General features: G+C 26.4%; 1 protein-coding gene across 1 annotated transcript in view; it reads left to right on the top strand.

Annotated features, from left to right (window-relative positions):
- The first annotated feature begins 3,848 nt into the window (after positions 1 to 3,848).
- The window catches only part of LOC113372401 (DENN domain-containing protein 5A-like), a 34,358-nt gene continuing 14,769 nt past the window's right edge, over positions 3,849 to 23,437 (top strand). The window contains exons 1-5 of the mRNA XM_026612722.1: positions 3,849 to 4,280; positions 16,228 to 16,337; positions 18,055 to 18,225; positions 20,063 to 20,289; positions 21,398 to 21,684. Of these exons, the coding sequence (XP_026468507.1) occupies positions 4,163 to 4,280; positions 16,228 to 16,337; positions 18,055 to 18,225; positions 20,063 to 20,289; positions 21,398 to 21,684 (913 nt within the window). The 5' untranslated portion in view covers positions 3,849 to 4,162. The remainder of the gene's footprint in view (positions 4,281 to 16,227; positions 16,338 to 18,054; positions 18,226 to 20,062; positions 20,290 to 21,397; positions 21,685 to 23,437) is intronic.

Raw genomic sequence — 23,437 nt, 5'->3', positions numbered from 1 at the left:
TGTAATATGTAAAGGAAATAGAAAAATATTAAACAATAATGTTTTGTTTAACGCACTGTCATTGGAATGTATAAACATACCTGATAAAGACAACTAGAGAAATAAAATAATAAATGATAAATGATAATAGAAAACTTGCGGTAATAGTTTACACTTCTGTTATGATTTCTATGAACTTTAATTTCGTGTCGGTGTAATCAAGTTGTTGCAATTGAACTGTAACTGTATAATGAAGAATGAATTTCTTTTTAACAGAAAACAAAGGGTTTGTTCGGAGTACAGTCACCGACAGTCCGCAACCGTCAGACGCATGCGCAGATCGTTTTGACCGTTCGATGTGTCCAAACTGAATCCCAAACTGTTGTGGATTTTTATCTACGCGTTCGGTCAGCTCGGTTTGATGCGTTTGTGACTGTCAGAGAACATGGATGCCGATTCTTTGAAAACATTAATTCTTGACTTTTCTAACCTCAAATAAAGTATGAGATTAATAAATTCATCAAATTTACAGGAGTTTAACGATTAAAAATAAATAATTGAATAACTGTTTTATATATTTGATGAAAATAAGCATCGAAAAACTTATTTATTATATTTTTAATCTATTATTATATTAAACAATAAAGCTAAAAAAAATATAAATAATAAATAATATAATTTAATTAAAACTAGTAGTATTATATCAATATTCAACTGCCCAAACAAACATAAAAACAAAACGAATTATACTAAACGGTTTGTGAAGGTTAGGTCGCGTTCGATCCTGTCAAATCGTTGGAAACAGTCATGAGACGGCGCATGCGCAGTGTAATGCCGCGTCTCCACTGTACGAATCCGTGCGGCGAATGGTGCGTCACGAACAAATGTGCGCAGCGGAGTGATACTGTGCGAACGCACGAATTTCCTTCAAATTTGTTCACTGCGCATGTCCATAGCGCACTTTTTTCTTTTTTTTTTGTTTGAAAATGGGAGGGGGTTTATTTTTAGAATCACGTACCCTGCCGAACATGGTCGAAGCGACACGAAAATTTCAATAGCTTGCGTTCGCGGCGCTCCCACCCGCCGCGAGCAACCCGACGCATCGGGCTGCCGAGAATACCCGAACCGACACTAATAAATTAGCGTCAAAGCGCTGATCAAAAATGTAAATAAGTAAGCAGTAATTAAAATTGATGTACTGATTATAATTTTATCTAACTATTAGTATAGAAAATACATCGTTAATTAAGTTATAGATTTGTTAAAATATATGTATATCCAACTAAAATATATTTTGGTGCACTTTATTTATCATATTTCAGAGTTAATTTTATATCATCATGATATTATCATGTATATATATATATATATATATATACATATATACATATATATACTCTTACTACTTATATGACGTATCATATATTTATAATTAAAATAAATTAAATGTTTCAAAAAAAAATGGTAATATTGTATTATTTGCAATTACGCTAAATATCATTTAAAATCTTATTCATATGCAGACTGAATTATTGTTCTAAGTCTTTTCTGACAAGTATTTATATTTAGAACAGAAGTAATAATTTTTATTCAAAACTGACAATTATTGTTGGTCAGCCTGCATTCTGTATCCGTATCCGTTATTTCTTTGAACTTGTACGTAAACGTTGATCTGTGCTACGGTATAAGTTCAATTGTACAGTGAAGGCATTGAGATATTTCATCTTATCCTCAATTTTGAAAATGGATATGCGTAGAGAAGATGTTATACTTCTTTACACTTCTTATAATTGAACTGTATCAAGAAAAAAAATATTATGGAATCCTAAAAATTTCAAATGTATCAAATTGCTCGCAGTGTGCGTCGCGCACAAGAGCCAACGCATGCGTGCGTCGCGAACAGGATTCGCCGCACGGATTCGTGCAGTGGAGACGCAGCATAACAAATCAGAATGAGTTTGGAAGAGTTGTGGATCGTCACAAACTGCCACTGCGAACAGACTCAAAGTGATAATCGCCGTCATTGACGATGAAAATTACATGGATAAATCGACATGCAGCGCCGCTCGGTAGCGAAAAGCAGAACTATATTCATTCAAATCAGTCGATCAGTGATGGCGATTCGAATTAGAAAGATATATGATTCAAATATTATATTTATATTTAACAAAATTATGTTCTTGATATTTATTAAACTTTATATTCATACATATTATATAACAAATATGTTTTCTGGCTTTATACGAGTGCAATCAAATCAAATAAAGTTTGATTTGAATTAGTTTTTGAAGACTTGATTCAAATAATTTGAATTTATATTTAATATTTAAATAAAATACCAAATTATATTTATTTTATATTGAATATTTAAATAAAATACCAAATTATACTTGAGCAATGTTTATTTTACAATTGTTTTCAGATTATCAAATTAAGTTCCTTTATATAATTATTACATATTCAAATTTAGTCAGTCAGTGATAAAATATAAATTTCAATTTATTGTTAAATAAAATTTATTCTACTCTTGTTTACTCATATGTTTCTTTAACATAACATTTAATTTTTATTATTATAATTTTAGATGTAAAGTAAATTTTATTAGCTTGATATAATACAATACAATATAAAGCTATATAATAAATTTTAAAAATTCAAAAATCATTTGAAAGATGTTGGTTGTGAATCGTACTGATTGGTTTTAAACAAAGATTGACCGAGCTGTTTCTTTGTAATTAACTCTTAACGATTTTTTAAATGTAACTTTGAATAATGATAGATATCATGGTCTTATAGAACATACTAAAATATTACGACTCTACGAGAAGTAGTTTAATTTTAAAAATTCATCAAGGTTTGAAAAATTTTTTTAGTCAAAATTTGTGAAAAAAGTCGCTTTTGTAATGTGTTAAATTAAAATCTAAATTTTACAAGTTTACAAGCCTTTGGAATAAATTCGTTAAGAAAAAGCCGCGACTAGATTTGCAAAAAGATTGTCTAAAAGGTAAGTGACCAGATCGACCAGATGGTGCGCAAGTAACAAAATTTTTCTAGTTGTGTAAAAAATGTTACAATTAATTTAATTGAAAAGTGAATTAATAGAGTAAAGGGAAAAAGTGAATATTAGTTTTTGGCAACTAAGCGTCCGATTTAAATGATTCAAAGAACTTTCTTTGTTTCTTGTTACAACAAAATAATTACCTTTGGAAAAAAAATTTTTGTTTCTATTTTTTTTCCAAAAAATATTTTTGTAATTTTGGATTAAAAATTCAAAAAATTACCCAGGCTAAGCACAGTCTAAGCGCCACTCTGGTAAAAATGTTTACCCAAGTGCGTTTAGAATGCTTATTTACTGGAGCACTTTTCTAATTTTGTAAAAACTATTGGAAAATGTGAAAATGCCGACCAGCCAAGCAGAGTCTAAGAGAAAATGTCACACAGAAATATTTGCAAATGCGTTTAGACTGTGACTATACGGAAGCACTTTTTCAATTTTGTACAAATTAGGCAACTATTTTTTTGAAATTGAATTCGAAATGAAATGAAATGACGATTGTTAATGTTCTGGAGATGAATTGATTTATTTATAATTTACATTGGATTTGCTCAGATATAACAATAGATAGCAAAAATAATGATAGCTACAGTATTTGTAATAATATATTTGATTATTACATTACTGTACGGGAAGTTCCAGCAATTTGCCATAAGGCACGATGCCATACACCCCACTAGTTCATTCCTCAAGTCATCGTTTTTGTGTGAAGGACCCCTTACTTAAACCGCAAAGTCCGATCTATATAGGTAACAAGCATGTCTATGCTTTCCTCAAACGTCATTCCCCACCATCACGGCCTGTCACTAAATGCCCAGGCCACAGATTAGAAACGAGAACGCTTGTAAATACAGCTGGCTTACGCAAATGTCACTGTATATAACAAAAAAAGAGTTAAAATAACCCTCTAAACAACCCCAACATTACCACAAACAACAACAAACCCCAACGCGTGTCATGTAAAATCCTTTACCATGCATCCCTTACAGCATCCCCGGAGAGAAGAAAGTGTTTACATCTTAATTGAAATACTCATCAGTTTAATTTAATTTAGTTCAATTAAAATGTGAGTGGTGTAATGGTGTGATGGTGATTAGTTAATTGAAGAAGAAAATTGTGGTGATAAATATGGAAACGGAAAGTTGTGCTAAATTTTCAAATCATGATTGCTATAATAGATTAGTGGATTATTTTGTGATATGCGGGCTTGATATTGAAGCTGGACTCGAACCTGACAGATATTTTGGTAAGATAACTAATAAATATTATATATATATATATATATATATATATATACTAATTATATAATCTCAATTTTATATAATACTTTTCCCCATGTATCATCCCTTAGTAAGCATTATTAAATTTATCCATCACATTTTTTTATCAAGTTCGTTTCAAAAATAATTTGCAATATTGTGTTATATGAAAAATACTAGATCAAATTTTATTAAATGTAACAATATCTTAATCAGTAAATATATAAACGTTTATCATTTTTAGACTTAATTTTGGTATTTACAAAAATTGAATTTATATGATTACTTATTAACGTACTATATAATTATTGTTTACAAAATTTCTCTAAATATTTCTTTAATGCTCTTAATAAATTTTGCCAGAAATTGCAAAATAGAGATTTCATATTTCTTCCATAAAATTGTTATTTAAAAAATAAACATACAAAATTTTATCTAAAATCGTTATGTCATTAATATCACGTTCTAAAACATAATTTTATATAACACGAATATTTTCTTATCTTTAAAAGATAATACATGAATATTTTTTTAAATATTAAAATTAATTTCTTCATTCTACTAATTATAAATATGGTGTTAGGACAATTTTTTATATTACTTGAAAATTTTGTTCCGGACACTTTTATTTGTTTATATTAGCAAAAACTAGATAAAATTTACTAAAATATAGTATAAATTGTTATATACACTTGCATATTTAAATTTTGAGTAATTTGTAGTTGAAACGCAAATTTGTTATGATGATACTTAAAAATACATGAGTTTCGGTCATTTTTTACATTTTGCCAAAAAACCTGGAAATTTTGTTCCGGACACTTTTATTTATTTATACTAATAAAAACTAGACAAAATTTATTAAAATTTAGTACAATTTATTATATACAGTTGCCTATTGAAATTTTGAGGAAAATCAGTCAAAACACAGACTTAAAAATTGTGGCTATTGCAAAAATATAGTCAGGACATTTTTTTAGATTTTGTCAAATATCTTGGAAATTTTGTTCCGGACACTTTTATTTGTTTATATCACTAAAAACTAGATAAAATTTACTAAAATTTAGTATAAATTTTTAAATACACTTACATATTGAAATTTTGAATAATACTAGTCGAAACGCAGACTTAAGTTTTTTGCTAAGAAGCATGATTGGAATAAAGTCATTTCTCTAGACTTCGTCAAATAACTTGGAAATTTTGTTCCGGACACTTTTATTTATTTATACTAATAAAAACTAGACAAAATTTATTAAAATTTAGTACAATTTATTATATACAGTTGCCTATTGAAATTTTGAGGAAAATCAGTCGAAACACAGACTTATAGATTGTGGCGATTGCAAAAATATAGAGTCAGGACATTTTTTTTAGATTTTGTCAAATAACTTGGAAATTTTGTTCCGGACACATTTATTTATTTATATTAATGAAAACTAGATAAAATGTACTAAAATTAATTATTAATTGTTATATATACTTGCATATTGAAATTTTGAGTAAAATTAGTCGGAACGCAGACTTTTGCATTAATGTAATAACAAAAATATAGATCCAGGACATTTTTTCATATTTTGTCTAATAGCTTGGAAATTTTATTCTGGGCACTTTTATTTGTTTATATTAATTTACTAAAATTTAGTATAAATTGTTTTATACACTTGCATATAAAATTTTTTAATAAAATTAGTCAAAACTCGGACATGTATATTATGGTGATTGCAAAAATATAGAGTCTGGTCATTTTTTTAAATTTTGTCAAATAACTTGAAAATTTTGTTCCGGACACTTCTAGTTGTTTATATTAGTAGGAACTAGATAAAATTTACTGAAATTAAGTATAAATTGTTATATACACTTACATATTGAAATTTTGAATAATACTAGTCGAAACGCAGACTTAAGTTTTTTGCTAAGAAGTATAATTGGAATAAAGTCATTTCTCTAGATTTCGTCAAATAACTTGGAAATTTTGTTCCGGACACTTTTATTTGTTTATATCAGGAAAACCTAAATAAACTTTGCTAAGATATGGTATAAATTATTATATATACTTCTGTACTATTTTTTTCAATAAAACTTGTCAGAACGTAAATTTGCAGTAATATAGAAATATAGAGATCTAAGAACATTTTCTTAATAACCTAAGTTTCATTATGTTAACGATTCCAAATAATTATATCTAAATATTTATTATTAGGTCGAAAGGTAAAAGCTAACTATCTTCAAAAAAATTAATATACTAATAAAATACTAATTTATTATAGTATGTTAATAATTATAATTTGGCTATCAAAAATGATCATTAAAGCCATGCGCACCTAAAAAAATTTACTTATCGGTACGGGAAGTTCCAGCAATTTGCCTTAAGGCACGATGCCATACACACCTAGTTTAGTATTGTTATTTTTCAAGCATAATTTTATATTTTAACTTGATAAATTCTCCTACATTCTATAAGCATGTGTTATTATGATTAATAGAAAACTTTCTCTGATCTCGTTTTGTTGATGTTTTGTTTTTGTGGCAAAGAGAAAAGAAACTGATATAAACTATATGTAAAATGCTCACATTTTATATGTAATTAATAAAAAATTAATATTGATAATTGATAATAATATTTATTTTGTTAAAAACGATATTAAAATATTTTTTTGCAATGTTTTTTTCAAATGAGATGGAGTCAACAACTTAAAGCTCATCTGTTCTTGTTTTAGCTTTTTTGTTTAATAATAAAGATTTTCGTGAATTTTTTAGTTAATTGTAGTGATTTTTATTATTGTATTTATACAAATTTCAATTCACAAAATAGTAAAGTACTTTATAAATTTAGTAAGTAAGTTTAGTAAGTAGTAAATTTAAATAATTTCTACTCCCAACTACAAAATTACGTTTGGTGGCTAAATAACACATTTTTTCCTAATTATTTGGAACCATTGGTATTTTACAACAATTAATTATAAATACAAATGTTCTATAGATTCTACATATTCTATAATGAGAAAGATCACACATTTTTTGTAATCCAGAACGCTCTCTAATCTATTATAATGCAAAAATGTGCGAAAAGTGAAAATTACACTAATGGTACACTTTCTACATTTATGGAAAATAACTTGAAAAATTTGTTCCGGACACTTTTAATTGTTTATATTAGTCAAAACTAGATAAAATTTACTAAAATTTAGTATAAATTGTTGTATATACTTAGATATTGAAATTTTGCATAAAACTGGCCGGAATGCGGAGGAAAAATATAGAGTCAGGACATTTTTTTAACATTTTGTCAAATAATTTGGAATTTTTGTTTTGGACACTTTTATTTGTTTACGTTAGTCAAAACTAGATAAAATGTACTAAAATTCAGTATAAATCGTTATATACACTTGGATATTAAAATTTTGCATAATTTGTAGTTGAAACACGGGCTTCAGTATTTTGATAATTAGCTATAAGTGGATTTGACATTTTTTTACATTTTATCATATAACTTACAAATTTTGTTCTGGGCACTTTTTGTTGTTTATATCAGTAAAAACAAGATAAAATGTACTAAAATTCAGTATAAATTGTTGTTATACTGTCCATACATTTGTATAACAAAATTTTGAACAATTTGTAGTTGAAACGCAGACTTGAGAATTTTGCTAATCTAAAGCTAAAGTCTTTTAGCTATATGCGGATTTGGGACATTTTTTTACATTTTTTCAAATAACTTTAAAATTTTGTTCAGGATACTTTAATTTCTTTCCATTAGTAAAAGCTAGATAAAATTCACCAAAATTTAATATAAGTTGTTTTATACACCTACATATTGAAATTTTGAGTAAAACGAGTTCAAACACAAACTTCTCTATTTCTTATTAACTTCAATCTTTCATGGATTGACAACAATTACATTGCAATAAAATTCCATTGTACATTATCTACTATTTCGATTTATTACTTTTATTATTTTTATATGTAAAAGTGTGTACTTAGTACTAAATAAACACAATCAATCAAAAGCTGCGCCCTTTTTATTCGACAGGAGAGTGTTTACTTTGCAATAAAAACGATTAAGTTATTTTTAGCGAATGCAAATAGTCTATTGAATTTTTAGAGAGGACATTTGTAGAGCTAAAAAATTGCAAATTGCAATTTAACAATTACTGGGCAAATTGTAGCAATAAATGGTAGCTGTAAACTTGAAATATAAATTTTGAAATACGAGCATTTTTAGATACGAGTGTTTTTGAAACACAAATTTTTACACAAATTTTTACACAAATTTTGTTCCAATTAATTGTTGCAATTTATAGTTACAAGTTATTGTTCAATTTTATTGCAAGTAATTTGTTCAAATTTATTGCATGTAATTTGTTCAAATTTTTGTTACAATTTATTTTTACACATGTTTTGTTCAAATATATTGCTACATTTTATTTTTACACATTTTTACACAAATTTTGTACTTCAAATTATTATTGTAATTTATAATTGCAAATTATTGTTCAAATTTATCGCTGCAAATTGCTCTCTGCAAACTGCTCAAACTTATTGTTGCAAATTTATCGCTGCAAATTTATCGTCGCAAATTTATGCGACGCCGCAAATTTATCGTTGCAAATTTATTGTTGCACATTTATTGTTGCAAATTTATCGTTGCAAATTTATCGTTGCAAATTTATTGCCGCAAGTTTATCGTTGCAAATTTATCGCTTCAAATTTATCGTTGCAAATTGTTCAAATTTATTGCTACAAATTATTCAAATTTATTGCTGCAAATTGCTCAAATTTATCGCTAAAATTAAGTATCAAAATTTTGAATAATTTGTAGTTGAAACTCAGATTTGAGTTTGATAAAATTTTGGACATTTTTTCACATTTTGTCAAATAACTCAGTAATTTTTGGCTAAATACTTTGATGTCATTAATTGAAACTAGATAAACAATTTTAAAATTCAGTATAAATTGTTATATTATAATTTTGGTTATTAAAATTTTGATTAAAACTAGTCGGAACGTGGACTTGTACATAATAATGATTGTAAAAGTATAGAGTAGGGGCATTTTTTGTCATTTTGTCAAATTATTTGGAAATTATGTTCAGGACAATTTAATTAGTTTACGTTGCTTGAAACTAGATAAAATTCACTGAAATTGTTATTTACACTTGGATGTTAAAATTTTGAACAATTTGTAGTTGGAACGCAGATTTATACATTATGGTGATAGGAAAAATGAGTTAGGGCATTTTTTCACATTTTGTCAAATAAATAATTTAATCATCGTTGCATTTAATTGCTCAAATGTATCGTCACAATTTATTGCAAAACGCTTGTAAATCGAAAAATTTACTTGTTGCAATTTTCAGCTGCAATTTAATGCAAAGCAGTTCCAAAACTACAAATTATTTATTGTTGCTCGAAACACTCTTATATCAAATTTATTGCTACAATTTATAACTACAAATTGTTCAAATTTATGGCCGCAAATATATCGTTGCAGATTTATCGCCGCAAATTTATCGCAGCAAATTTATCGTTGCAAATTTATCGCCGCAATTTTATCGTTGCAAATTTATCGCCGCAAATTTATCGCCGCAATTTTATCGTTGCAAATTTATCGCCGCAAATTTATCGTTGCAAATTTGTCGCCGCAAATTTATCGCCGACAATTTATCGTTACAAATTTATTGCCGCAAATTTATCGTTGCAAAATTATCGCCGCAAATTTATCGTTGCAAATTTATCGCTGCAAATTTAGCGCTGCAAATTATTCAAATTTATCGCTACATTTATTGTTCAAATTAATCATTGTTGCATTTAATTGCTCAAATTTATCATCACCATTTATTGCAAAACACTTGTAAGTATTTAAAATTTATATACTCTTGGATTGAATTTTTGAACAAAACTAGTTGGTACATGAACTTGATTGCAAAAATACAGTCAGGACACTTTTTCACATTTTGTCAAATAATTTGGAAATTTCGTTCCGGACACATTAATTTGTTAGTTGTTAATATCATTAAAAACTAGATAAATAATTAATATACTTGTATAACAAAATTTTGACCATTTTGTAATTGAAACACAGACTTTAGTATTTTGCTAATTAGCTTATTAGCTTTATGCGAAATTGGGACTTTTTTTACATTTAGTCAAATAATTCGGAAATTTTATTCCGGGCACTTTAATTGAATTGAATAAAATTTATTAAAATTCCGTATGATTGTTATATACACTTGGATATTAAAATTTTGAATAAAAATTGTCGAAAGCAGACTTCAATATAAGAATTTAACGCAATATTTTCAAGTTGCATTATATGTATGTCTTTCTCAGTGCTTTTATATAGAGTTCATGTGCTTTTGTTAAATGGTCACCAATTAGGTCCAATTTAGAATTTATCAAACGTTTTGACCTTAAATAATAAATAAACTGCTCTTTCGACCGAGGGGAAATAAATAAATGCATTCAGGCCTGATGAAAAGACATATTAGAAATATTTTGATATTACACAAAATTAAATTAAAGTCTACCACTCTTTCTTAAGACTTCAGACAAAATTTAACAAAATTTTCAAGTTATTTGACAAAATCTAGATTAATGTCTTAAAACCAAATATGCTTATTAGCAAAATATTTAAGTCTGCGTTTCGACTATTCTTTTTTTAAATTTTATATCCAAGTGTATTTAACAATTGACCCTAAATTTCAGTAAATTTCATCTAGTTTTTACTAACCTAAATAAATTAAAGAGCCCGGAACTAAATTTCCAAGTTATATTAAAAAATATAGAGAAATGTCCTAAATGCAAATAAGCTTATTAGCAAAAAAAACTCAAGTCTAGGTTTGGAGTAGTGTTATTCAAAATTTCAATATCCAAGTGCATATAATAAATTATATTATAATTTAGTAAATTTTATCTAGTTTTTGCTAATATAACTAAATTAAAGAGTCCAGAACAAAATGTTATTTGAAAAAAATCCAAAAAATGTCTTAGAATTGTACACGTATATTATTAATGAGCAAAATACTACGGTCTGTGTTTCGTCTATTTTTATTCAAAATTTTGATATCCAATTATATATAACAATTTATACTAAAATTTTGTAAATTTTATCTAGTTTTTATTGATGTAAAGAAATTAAAGTGTCCGGAACAAAATTTTTAAATTATTTGGCGAAATCTAGAGCAATGCTTTGACCTTAAATAATAAATAAACTGCTCATTCGAGGAAAATTAAATAAAAAATTAAATTTAAGGCTACAACATTTTCTTAAGACTTTAGAGCTACTCGGTATACTCTAAAATAGTAATAAAATCAAAACAAAAAATATATAAAAAATCTTGTTTACAACTTTTAATCCACTATGGCAATATGGATTCGGTACAATTATGCGTTACATCTTCTGTAACTTTTAAACTAATTGATTAATGCAAATGATGTATTCAACAAATTTGTACAAAATTAAACAATCTACAATATTGTCTAATACCATAAGCTCTATATCAACTCGGTATACCCAAAAACTGTTTCAAAAACCCATTAATTTTTTTCTACTCTATTTAGACAATAGTCGGAGACAGTACTATATATTTTACGTGTCCTCTTTCTCGGCGCGAATAAATCTAAATTTAAATTTAAAACTTAACCTTTCGAATTATCTTTTAACCCCGAATATGTTAAAGATAACAAAATGCGAACAAAGTTTATATGAATAATGTAGTACAATTTATATATTCGATTTCAATGTGAGACTCTCTGTTCGATATTGAATTCAAGGCGAACGACATTCATAAAAAATAATTCAGACTTCCTGAGTTAAATTATTAGAAAGGTAAATTAAATATTTTGATAGCTGGTGAATGATAAAATTACAAATCGGAACGTTAGAAATATTTTAATATAAATTTAAAATATTTTATTAAGTTTAAATATTTTATTTGGTTGGGCCAATTTTTGGTAAAATAGAAAGGACCTCAGAAAGTAAATACTAGGTGACTTTTGATGTAAAAAAGATTTAGGGAATTAAAAGACGATATTCAGATAGGGATGTAAAAGTTTAAGAAATAAAAAGTGATAAAATTCATATATCTTTTACAAATATAAACTTAAAATGGTTAGATAAAATCTGGCAGAACCAATAAAAATACTAAACTTTGTTCTAAATATTTGGTTTTAGGATATTTTTTTAAATTTTGTCAAATAACTAGATAAAATTCACTAACATGTAGTATAAATTGCCACCTACACTTATATATAAAAAAATGAATGAATTTAGTCGAAACGCAGACTTGAGTATTTTGCTCAATATTTGGTTTCAGGATATTTTTGTAGATTTTGCTAAATAACTTGCTAATTTTGTTCCGCACATATTAGTTTATTTATATGAGTGAAAATTTACTAAAATATAGTATAAATTGTTAAATACACTTATATATAAAAATTTTGAATAAATTTAGTACAAATTGTTATATATACTTGCAGTTTTAAAAAAAATCTAAATTTCAACTCGAGTGAGTTCTATTATAATTTTGTTAAAAACAAATTAGTCTCCAATTCATGTTATTATTTATAAAGATTCCTTGAAAATGCTTTAGTTATAAATAGACATTCAATAAAAAATCAATATATAAAACCCAACAATACAATATAAGACACTCAGGGTTTCGTAAAATCATAAATATTCGTGTGACACACTTTCTCAATCAAATTTCTCACTTTCTACAAAATGATATAATAATATCGATTGCCAATTAAAGAATTAGATAATCTAGATTTATTTATAAAAAAATCGTATCGAAAAAATCGAATCTTGTTAAAAAGTTTATATTATGGAAACTTTATTAATAAATACCAATTATCTCAATTGGAGTAAAATTATTCCTGACTCCAATTTAAAAATATTTTTATATCTATTATGATATAAAACAGACCTGAGCAATTTTATTGAATCATTTTTTTATTTGTCTGTTGCAGAATTACTCAATTACGATCTCAATTGGCTCAAGTGCTATTTTATTGCAGAGTATTTTTAGTAATCAATATTTATATTAATATATTTATATATATATATATACATATATATATATATATATATATATATATATATATATATTAAAAATATATAAAACAATCTGTATTATAAGAGTGCAAACAAAAAGATTAACTTTTTGGATAATAGAGATTAAACAAAATTCTTATCTATATAATTAGTTCAAGAGTAAATATACATAATTTTATTGTTCGCCAAAAGGTTTATCTTAATTCTTTGTGTATTTATTTATTTTAGTTAAACTAATTGTTTCAAAAATAGAACAAATCATAAAGTAGGAACCTTGTGGATTTTTGCTTTTATTTTAAACTAATGTATACTTGTTTGAAACGCTGACTTTGGAAAATACATGAAACAAATACAGTTAGTTACAGAATTTTTTGGATTTCTTCAAATAACTTGTAAATTTCGTTCCGGACATTTTAAATTATTTATATTAGTGAAAACTAGATAAAAAGTACTAAAATTTAGTATAAATTATTATATTCACTTGGATATTAAAATTTAGAATAAAACTACTCAAAACGCAGACTTGACGCAGAATATTTTACTTATTAGCAATATGTGATTTTAGGACATTTTTTTTAGATTTTTACAAATAATTTAAAAATTTTGTTCCGGGCGCTTTAATTTATTTACATTAATGAAAACTAGATAAAATTTACAAAAATTTAGTACAAATTGTTATATACACTTGGATATTGAAATTTTGAGTAAGACATAGTCGAACCACAGACTTGAATATTTTAAGCATATTCGGATTAAAATTTAAGACATTTAGACATCTAGATTTCGTCAAATAACTTGAAAATTTTATTTCGGGCTCTTTAATTTATTTAGTTTACCGAAAACTAGATAAAATTAACTAAAATTTAGAGTAATTTTTTATATATACTTGCATATCAAAATTTTTAATAATTCGTAGTTGAAACGCTGACTTGCTAAAAAGCTTGATACTTATTAAATTATTCAAATTAGTAAAAAAATACTACAATTAAGTCTGTGATTTTATTTAACAAAAACTTAAGTAACTAAAAAACATGTAAGATTTTTACATCAACAAATAGCTGAAAATATTTCTGTGTTTTGTTTTATTTCATGTTAAAAAATTTCCTGTTAGTAAATTATTTTGTAATGCTTCCAATTATTTTGTAATTTTTTAAATACGTACAAGTTTATTTTACAGTTTTTTTTAATTTAGGTAATAACTAGTTTGTTGACAATACTGGTTAAGAAACTGTTACTCAGGTTACACGGCTTTTCGACTAGTTTTATTAAAAATTTCAATATGCAAGTATATATAACAGTTTGCATTAAATTTTAGTAAAATTTATTAACTTCCCGTAGGGTAAGTTATTGTAATGGGCCGAAAATCGGAATTGAAAATTTTTACATTTCTCGACGTTTTGAAGGTTTCTGAACATTTTGGCATACCTCAGAAAAAATGGATGTGTGTGTGTGTGTGTGTGTGTGTATGTGTGTGTGTGTGTATGTATGTGTGGATACAAATTTCCAGTCACGTTTTAGGGCGCACGGATCAACCGATTTGAATGGTTCAAAAAACATTCGATTCCTATTGATAGGGAAAAGAGCTGATTAGTTTTTGGCAAAGGCAGGTCCAGCCGTTTCGGAGATACGGAGCAAAGAGTGCGGAAAATAGAAATCGAATTTTTGAGTGAACGGAGTATCCGATTTGAATGATCTAAAAAACATTCAATTAGTAATGATTGGGAGAAGTGTTTATTAGTTTTTGGCAAAGGCAGGCCCAGCCATTTCGAAGATACGGAGCTAAATATGTAAAAAATGGCAGTTTTTGAGAGAACTAAGCGTCCGATTTGAATGATTCAAAAAACTTTGTGCTTGTCTTAACAAAATAATTGATTTTGGAAAAAAAATTTTTGTTCCATTTTTTTTTTTTTTTTTTTAGTTTTTTGTTGATACAAATAATTTCAACTTTGCAATTCAGTTTATATAATTCTTATAAAGATTAGACAATGTTACAATATTTATAATAATCTATTTGAAAACATTCAGTATTCCTCGAACATTTCGTTACGGTACGGGAAGTTCCAGCAATTTGCCTTAAGGCACGATGCCACCCACCCCACTAGTTTAGTTTTCATTTATATAAACAAACTAATATGTGTGAAACAAAATTTGCAAGTTATTTGGCAAAATCTAAAAAAATGTCCTGTAACGAAATATTTAGCAAACTACTTAGGTCTGCGTTTCGACTCATTTTATTCCAAAAATCCATATGTATAGCAGTTTATACCTTATTTTAGTAAATTTTATCTAGTTTCTACTTATAAATGTATCTGGAACAAAATTTCCAAATTATTTAACAAAATGTAAAAAAATGTACTGACTATTTTTACAATCACGTTTATATACAAGTCGGCGTTTCGACTAGTTTTATTATTCAAGTTAATTAATAAATTTTTTATATTCAAGTACATATAACAGTTTATACTAAATTTTAGTAAATTTTATCTAGTTTCTGGTAATGTAAATAAAATAAAGTGTCTGGAACAAAATTTCCAGGTTATTTGACAAAATGTAAAAAAAATGTCTTGACTCTATTTTTTTGCAATCACCATTATATACAAGTCTGTGTTCCGACAATTTTTACTTAAAAATTTTATATGCAAGTACATATAGCAATTTATACTAAATCTTAGTAAATTTTATCTAGCTTCTAATGATGCAAATAAATTAAACAATCTTAAACAAAATTTTCATGCTATTTGAAAAATTGTGAAGCAATTTCAATCCATATATGTACTCTTTTAGTTTTTTATATATTTGATGTCTCAATTGTATATTATGTTTATCAAAATTATTATATATAATAACTTGAATATTAAGTATTTTTTTTTAATTTATTTTCAGGTGATAAGTTGCATTGTTCTCCTTTGGAAAGATCTTATAAAAGTGCAGTCCTTGCACATTATCCTGAAAGTGTATCATGGAATCCTTTCGATCCTCATGCAGTCTGCATGGTAATTATAAATAAATAAATATATATATATATATATATATATATATATATTAAATGTTATACGTGCAAAAAATCACGTCATGGTAATTTAATGCAAATAATATCTTAAATAGAGATCTGACACGTTTTTCTTTATTACATAAATTAATTAGATATTAATCAAATTTCATATATAAAATTTATTTATTAACACTTAAATTTAAATTGTCATTATTTTATTAGGTTATTTTCTTTATTATCGAGTTTAGAAGTTACAAAAGATATAATAGATAGAGGCATAAAATCAATTTGTAATTTTGAAGTACAGCATAAATAATAATTAATTATAGTATAGCAAAGTAATAATTAATTGATAAAGAAATAATATTTCTTTTATAATTAAATTATTTAAAAAAATTATATAATTTACAACATAATAATATAATTATAATATATAACTGTAGCAGAGAAGATAATTGAAAAAAATAAATAAATTAAAATTTTAAGCTGTATCTATCAATTGTTGCAGATTTTTCATTCATAATTGCAAATTATTTACAACTACATATTTTGGCCAATTATTATAAAACCTAAGCCTGACATAGTTTTATTTTAATCCTATTTAAATATTAAAAAAAATATATTTAAGTAGTTTATTTTATTATTGTTACAGATTATTATTTTACAATGTTGCAGATTGTTTTTCTATTTATAATTACAAAAAATAATTTTCTCAGCAATCTTCGACCAACTGTTAGACCTGACAATTTGCAAATTCCGCATATTGTTTATAAATTTGCAAATTCTTTAAAGATAAACTATGAAGATAATTAATTCGCAGTATGAAAACGATGGTCGGCTGACTTGACAAAAAACATAAATGCACACATGGGATAATATTCATTCATAATTATAATAATCATATGAATATATATATATATATATATATATATATATATAAAATATATATATATATATATATATATATATATGTTTAATTTGAGTTTAATATTCGGGCGTAACATCAATAAAAATAGTATGAGTTTTTTTAAAAAATTTTATTTATTTAAAATCCATACGTTTCGGCTAGCATCTTAGCCATCATTCAGTGGTAATCAAGTTAACTATAAAAATTGAAACTAAATAAATTATATGAAAGGAAATTTCATGAAAAAACAATAATAATAATAATATAATATTATTATTATTGTTTTTCCATGAAATTTCCTTTCATATAATTTATTTAGTTTCAATTTTTATAGTTAACTTGATTACCACTGAATGATGGCTAAGATGCTAGCCGAAACGTATGGATTTTAAATAAATAAAATTTTTTAAAAAAACTCATACTATTTTTATTGATGTTACGCCCGAATATTAAACTCAAATTAAACATATATATCAACATCAAATTCAAGACTATTCAAAAATATATATATATATATATATATATATATATATATATGAAGAAATCGTTGTGGTGATATGAGTGTATTTTCTTTCAAATGCGTGACTGTCAAAATTAATTGAAAAATGATGTATTATTTTGACTATAATTTGTGGTCTCTAATATTGCCTATAACCTAAGTTCGATATTAAAACACACAGTGAGCCAAAAAAAAATCAAAATCGGTACAGTAGTTTAGGACTCTTTATAGGTCAAACATCCTGACGCTAAATACTTACTTTTGTATTTAAATAGATATGTATTTTTGATACATATGGAATTTTTTTTCCAGCTTTCTCTTCCTCTGGGTCTCCAATTCAAAACCCAGAAAAACTGTTTGGAACCAAGGTTCCATGGGTTCCTGATGACCAAGGAAGATGGAAAGAGGTGCTATGGATTTTCTTTGGTTTTCTACGAAGAAGTACGATATAGGAACATTTGTAATGCCATGCACACCCTACAGGTAATAGATAATTCTATATTTATTCACCAAATCACCCACAACTATCAAACTATTTGTTCAAACTAAATTATGTTTTTGGCAAAATTATTTAAAATTAAATAATACACAGCATTGTCATATGATAAAATACTCTAGAACTACTCGGTATACTTGTAAATCGCATTTGAAAATGAAGATTTTTTTGACTTTATTCATAGCAACAGGTCGACTGCTTACTGGTGCAGAAGTACATTCACTAAATTATCTATAATTATTAAATTATTTGTCGAAACTAAATAATGTTTTTGGCAAAATTGTTTAAAATTAAATGATTCACAACATTGTCATATAATAAAAGACTCTAGAACGACTTGTAGTACATATAAATCCTACTTAAAAATGAAAATTGTTTTGACTCTGGTGACCAGACCAGTCATCGTAACGGGTCACGACTTCTTACTCGTGCAGAAGTGCATTTAATCACTAAATCATTTATAATTATTAAACTATTTGTCGAAACTAAATATTGTTTTTGGCAAAATTGTTTAAAATTAAATAATACACAACATTGTCATATAATAAAAGACCCTAGAACGACTTGTAGTACTTGTAAATTGCATTTGAAAATGAAGAATTTTTTGGACTCTGTTTTTAGCGACGCATCGACTTCCAACCCGTGCAGAAGTACATTTAATCAGTAAATCATTTATAATTATTAAACTATTTGTCGAAACTAAATAATGTTTTTGGCAAAATTGTTTAAAATTAAATTATACACAACATTGTCATATAATATAAGACTGTAGAACGACTTGTGTTACTTGTTAATCGCACTTAAAAATGAAGTATTTTTTTGACTCTGTTTAGAGTAACGGGTCGACTTCTTGCTCGTGCAGAAGTATAAATGTACTTCTGCACGAGCAAGAAGTCGACATCAGTAAATAATTTATAATTATTAAACTATTTGTCGAAACAAAATAATGTTATTGGCAATATTGTTTAAAATTAAATAATACACAACATTGTCATATGATAAAAGACTCTAGAACGACTCGGTATACTTGTAAATCGTATTTGAAAATAAAGTTTTTTTTGACTCTGGTCTTAGCAACGGGTCGACTTCTTACTCGTGCAGAAGTACATATAATCACTAAATAATTTATAATTATTAAACTATTTGTCTAAACTAAATAATGTTTTTGGCAAAATTGTTTAAAATTGAATAATACACAATATTGTCATATAATAAAAGACTCTAGAACGGCTCGGTATACTTGTAAATCGCGTTTGAAAATGAAGAATTTTTTTGACTCTGTTCTTATAGCGACGCATCGACTTCTTACTCGTGCAGAAGTACATTTAATTACTAAATCATTTATAATTATTAAATTATTTGTCGAAACTAAATAATGTTTTTGGCAAAATTGTTTAAAATTAAATAATTTACAAAATTGTCATATGATACAAGACTCTAGAACGACTTGTATTACTTGTAAAACGCACTTAAAATGAAGAATTTTTTTGACTCTGGTCAGAGTAACGGTTCGACTTCTTACTCGTGCAGTAGTACATTTAATTACTAAATCATTTATAATTATTAAACCATTTGTCGAAACTAAATAATGTTTTTGGCAAATTTCTTTAAAATTAAATAATTCAGAACATTATCATATAATTGAAATCTCTAGAACAACTAGGTGTACTTATAATCGCAAAAGAAAAGTGACTAATACATTTGATGTTACTAAATTTACTAAATAATTTATAACTTCCAAATTGTTTTGCGGAATGTAAATAAAATTTATTTATTTCTTTATATAAAATGTCGCTTACACCTAGTTCATTTTTTCTTTTTCAGGCGATGCATCTAACCGAATTATCCAGTGGCCAAGGTATAGTGCGCCCTAAAGGGCCCCACTCAAGATCACTGCCCCGTCATTTGAAATTGATGTCACCACACTCCGGCTCTGCCTTGACTTACTATGATGTTGCCAAAGATAAATTATTCGTTTCCAAAAGCATTGTGATACTTACCCAAGAATGCTACTCTTATGTAGCTGAAATATTCCTCACCAACTTGTACAAGTACGTAGACACTAGGTTTTATACAAAAACCGACATTTCAGAAAACCGGTTTTCGAATTTTAATTATGCTAAAAAAAACGGTTTTATCCGGTTTTCGAATTTTATATAAAAAATAAATTTTTGCTCGAATATTCTGTAATTTATCCGCAAATTTAGTGTGATTTAGAGCAGTATTTGACTGAATTTATTTATTGTTCAATTTTATGGATAGTAAACAAAATTATTTTAAGTTTAATCAGTAGAACTAAGAAATAAGAGGTTATCTTGATTGAATAACTTTGAAAATAATTATTCGTTATTCATGCATCTTTTTCACATATAAGAATGAAAATATTTTTATGATAGTGAAAGTAAAGTTTTCGAATAAATAAAAATAATACATTTTTAAATAAAAAACATTCATTAAATTTAAAAAAAAATTAGATACATGTTGATACATACTTGTTAATATCAATTTTAGTTTTAAAAACAATTAAGTTAAACTCAGGTACTGCTTGTTCCGAGCAATTTTAATTACTTAATTTTAAAGATTCTAATTGTATTTTTTTGTTTAATAAAATATGATGTCAAAAAACTGAGAACGTCTATCGAATTGTTACTGAAATAGAAAATACGCTCATACTTGCGGCTAAATTATGCTTAATTGTTTTTAAAGCCTGATATAATAATTCCAAGCTTTTTGTTCTTTTATTTGTGGCTTCTAGGGTTTAAAACTCTTTTTTTAAGTTTGAGTACTTCTTCTTCAAGAAGAAGTCACACTGATTTAAATTAAAATATACTCTGGTATAAAAATCTAAATTAATATATACAAAACCTTTCTGGGAACGATTGCAGATTGATAAGATATCATATGTTATTGAACCGATATGATTTCAAGAATCAAAACGCTTTCATATATCTTTTATATTTGGCTATATTTGTCATTTTCCATTTATACAGTGAAAACCGCTATAACCGCTAAACTTTATTCACTAAAACCCGGTTTTCGAATTCCATAATTTTCGCCAAAAAATCGGTTTTTAAAACCGGTTTTTGAAAACCGATAAACCCTAGTAGACATCGACAAACACTTCCATTGGAGCAAAAATAAATTTTAATATTTTTTTAGATCTTTACCACGTCAACCTGGTCCAGGTCTGTCTCCAGAGGCGTACATATATAATTTACTCTATGATGCAGCACCACCACATCCTGGAAAATCCGTAAGACTTTTTCTACCGCCTCCAAATCCATCAGGAGCACCTTTGGCTGCTGTTATGCAGAAACCTGGTTTAAACGAGTTACCACCTTTGCATTATCCTTTAAGGACTTTGTTTAAGTTGCTGGGGGTTGAAAATGTTGTTCAGCTGTTCACGTGTTTGTTGCTCGAGAACCAAGTTCTCTTAAGATCCAGTGGTAAGGGATAATTGACATATCGATGCTTTTCTGACGCAACCTCGTATCTCAGAAACTACTACTTTTCAGGAGAGACAAAAAACGTTTTATACCGAATTTTTAAACTGCTGTTAACAATTTTTTTTATAGATTTTAAAAATATTCAACCTTGTGACAATTATTTGAGACAAGTATGATATTACAAACAATTAATCATTATTTTTTCTTCAATTCTTTGAGATACGTGTTTGTCGCACGGAAAAAAATGTAACACACGTGGTTGCGTCATGCTGTTTTCAAATAAGAGTACATGAATAACTTTTTTCAATTGTTTTATTTTGAGAATCGATCAACTTTTTAAATAATCCTTAATAAAAAACAAACATTATTAAACTTGTGGTATATGTTAGTTTATAATTACGACAATTTAGTATCTGGCCATAGTTTAGGTATTTCAATATCTAGGATTTTTAGCTCTTTCATGGATTTATAATTTACTATTTTGTGATTATCATTTTTATTGTTACTTTTATTCTTTTTCGTTCTTATTTCTTTATTTAATGATTTTTTATTTGCGGATGACACGTTATCTAACTCTAAAAAATACAAAATTTAATTTCATGTGAGAATTTATTGTCGGTAAGAATTGATAATAATTGTTTAATTTTTGTTGCTTACTGTGATATTTGTTCTCAACATAATAAAAATATAACTGGTGGTGCATGGCATCGTGCCTTTAAGCAAATTGGTGGAACTTTCCATTCCGTAATTAAATAGAATCGAGGAATAATAAATGATTTCAAATAGATTATTATAAATACTGTAACTTTTGTTATTCGTATTTGAATGACAAAATATAAGAATAAATTGGACAACGACGTTTATGTATGTTTACATAAAAAGTAAGTAAAAGTAAAAAAAGAACATATCTCATATTTCTAAGAATTATATAAACTAATTTGCAAATTTAAATTTATTTATTTGAAGTATATAAGAGAATTTTAGAATTTTAGCTAGCATTAAAATTATTCGAATCATTTTTCATATTTAAACAAAGAAATAATTGTAAATTAAAAAAAATGGACAAGAAAAAATTCTGCTTTCCTAAACTAATCGATTCTTTATACTGCAAAATGTTTTTTGAATCATTCGAATCGGAAGCTTTGAAACGACTGGGCCTGTCTTTTCCAGAAACTAATCACCACGCCATCAATACAAATTGAATGTTTTTAAATAATTCAAATCGGATGCTCTGTTTTCTCAATAGGAAACGATTGTTTTTTGAACGTTTCAAATCGGTTGATCTGTGCTCCCGAAAACGTGGACAGAAAATTATATCCACACACACACACGCACACAAACACATACATCTATTTTATTAAGGTATGTCAAGATATTCAGAAACCTCTGAAACGTTAAATATGCAAAAAGTTTCATTTTCAATTTTCGGAAAATTACTATAACTTGCGGTAAGTAAATAATAAATATATTTATTAATTATCGTTCATTAAGTTTTAATAACAATTAACTTAATTGAATAATAATTTTTATTAGAAGGATTGAACTAAACAACATTGCTGACAGCGAAACTTGTTTATATACGCCACCATGTATTCTGAGATACGAGGTTGCGCTTGGCACATTTTTCTGAATTGAGATATGTGATTGTATTTTCCTCAATAAAAAACGTTCGGTTGATTTTTTTTTACAAAACTTCACAGATCTATGCGTCTATATTTAGTGATTGATTTTCCGATTAAAACTCAAAATCGTC

Source organism: Ctenocephalides felis, unplaced genomic scaffold, assembly GCF_003426905.1.
Source record: "Ctenocephalides felis isolate EL2017-DRISC unplaced genomic scaffold, ASM342690v1 CF-g0.4_SCAFFOLD_01604, whole genome shotgun sequence".
In the NCBI taxonomy this organism is placed as follows: domain Eukaryota; kingdom Metazoa; phylum Arthropoda; class Insecta; order Siphonaptera; family Pulicidae; genus Ctenocephalides; species Ctenocephalides felis.
This window is presented reverse-complemented; position numbering and strand designations above follow the sequence as displayed.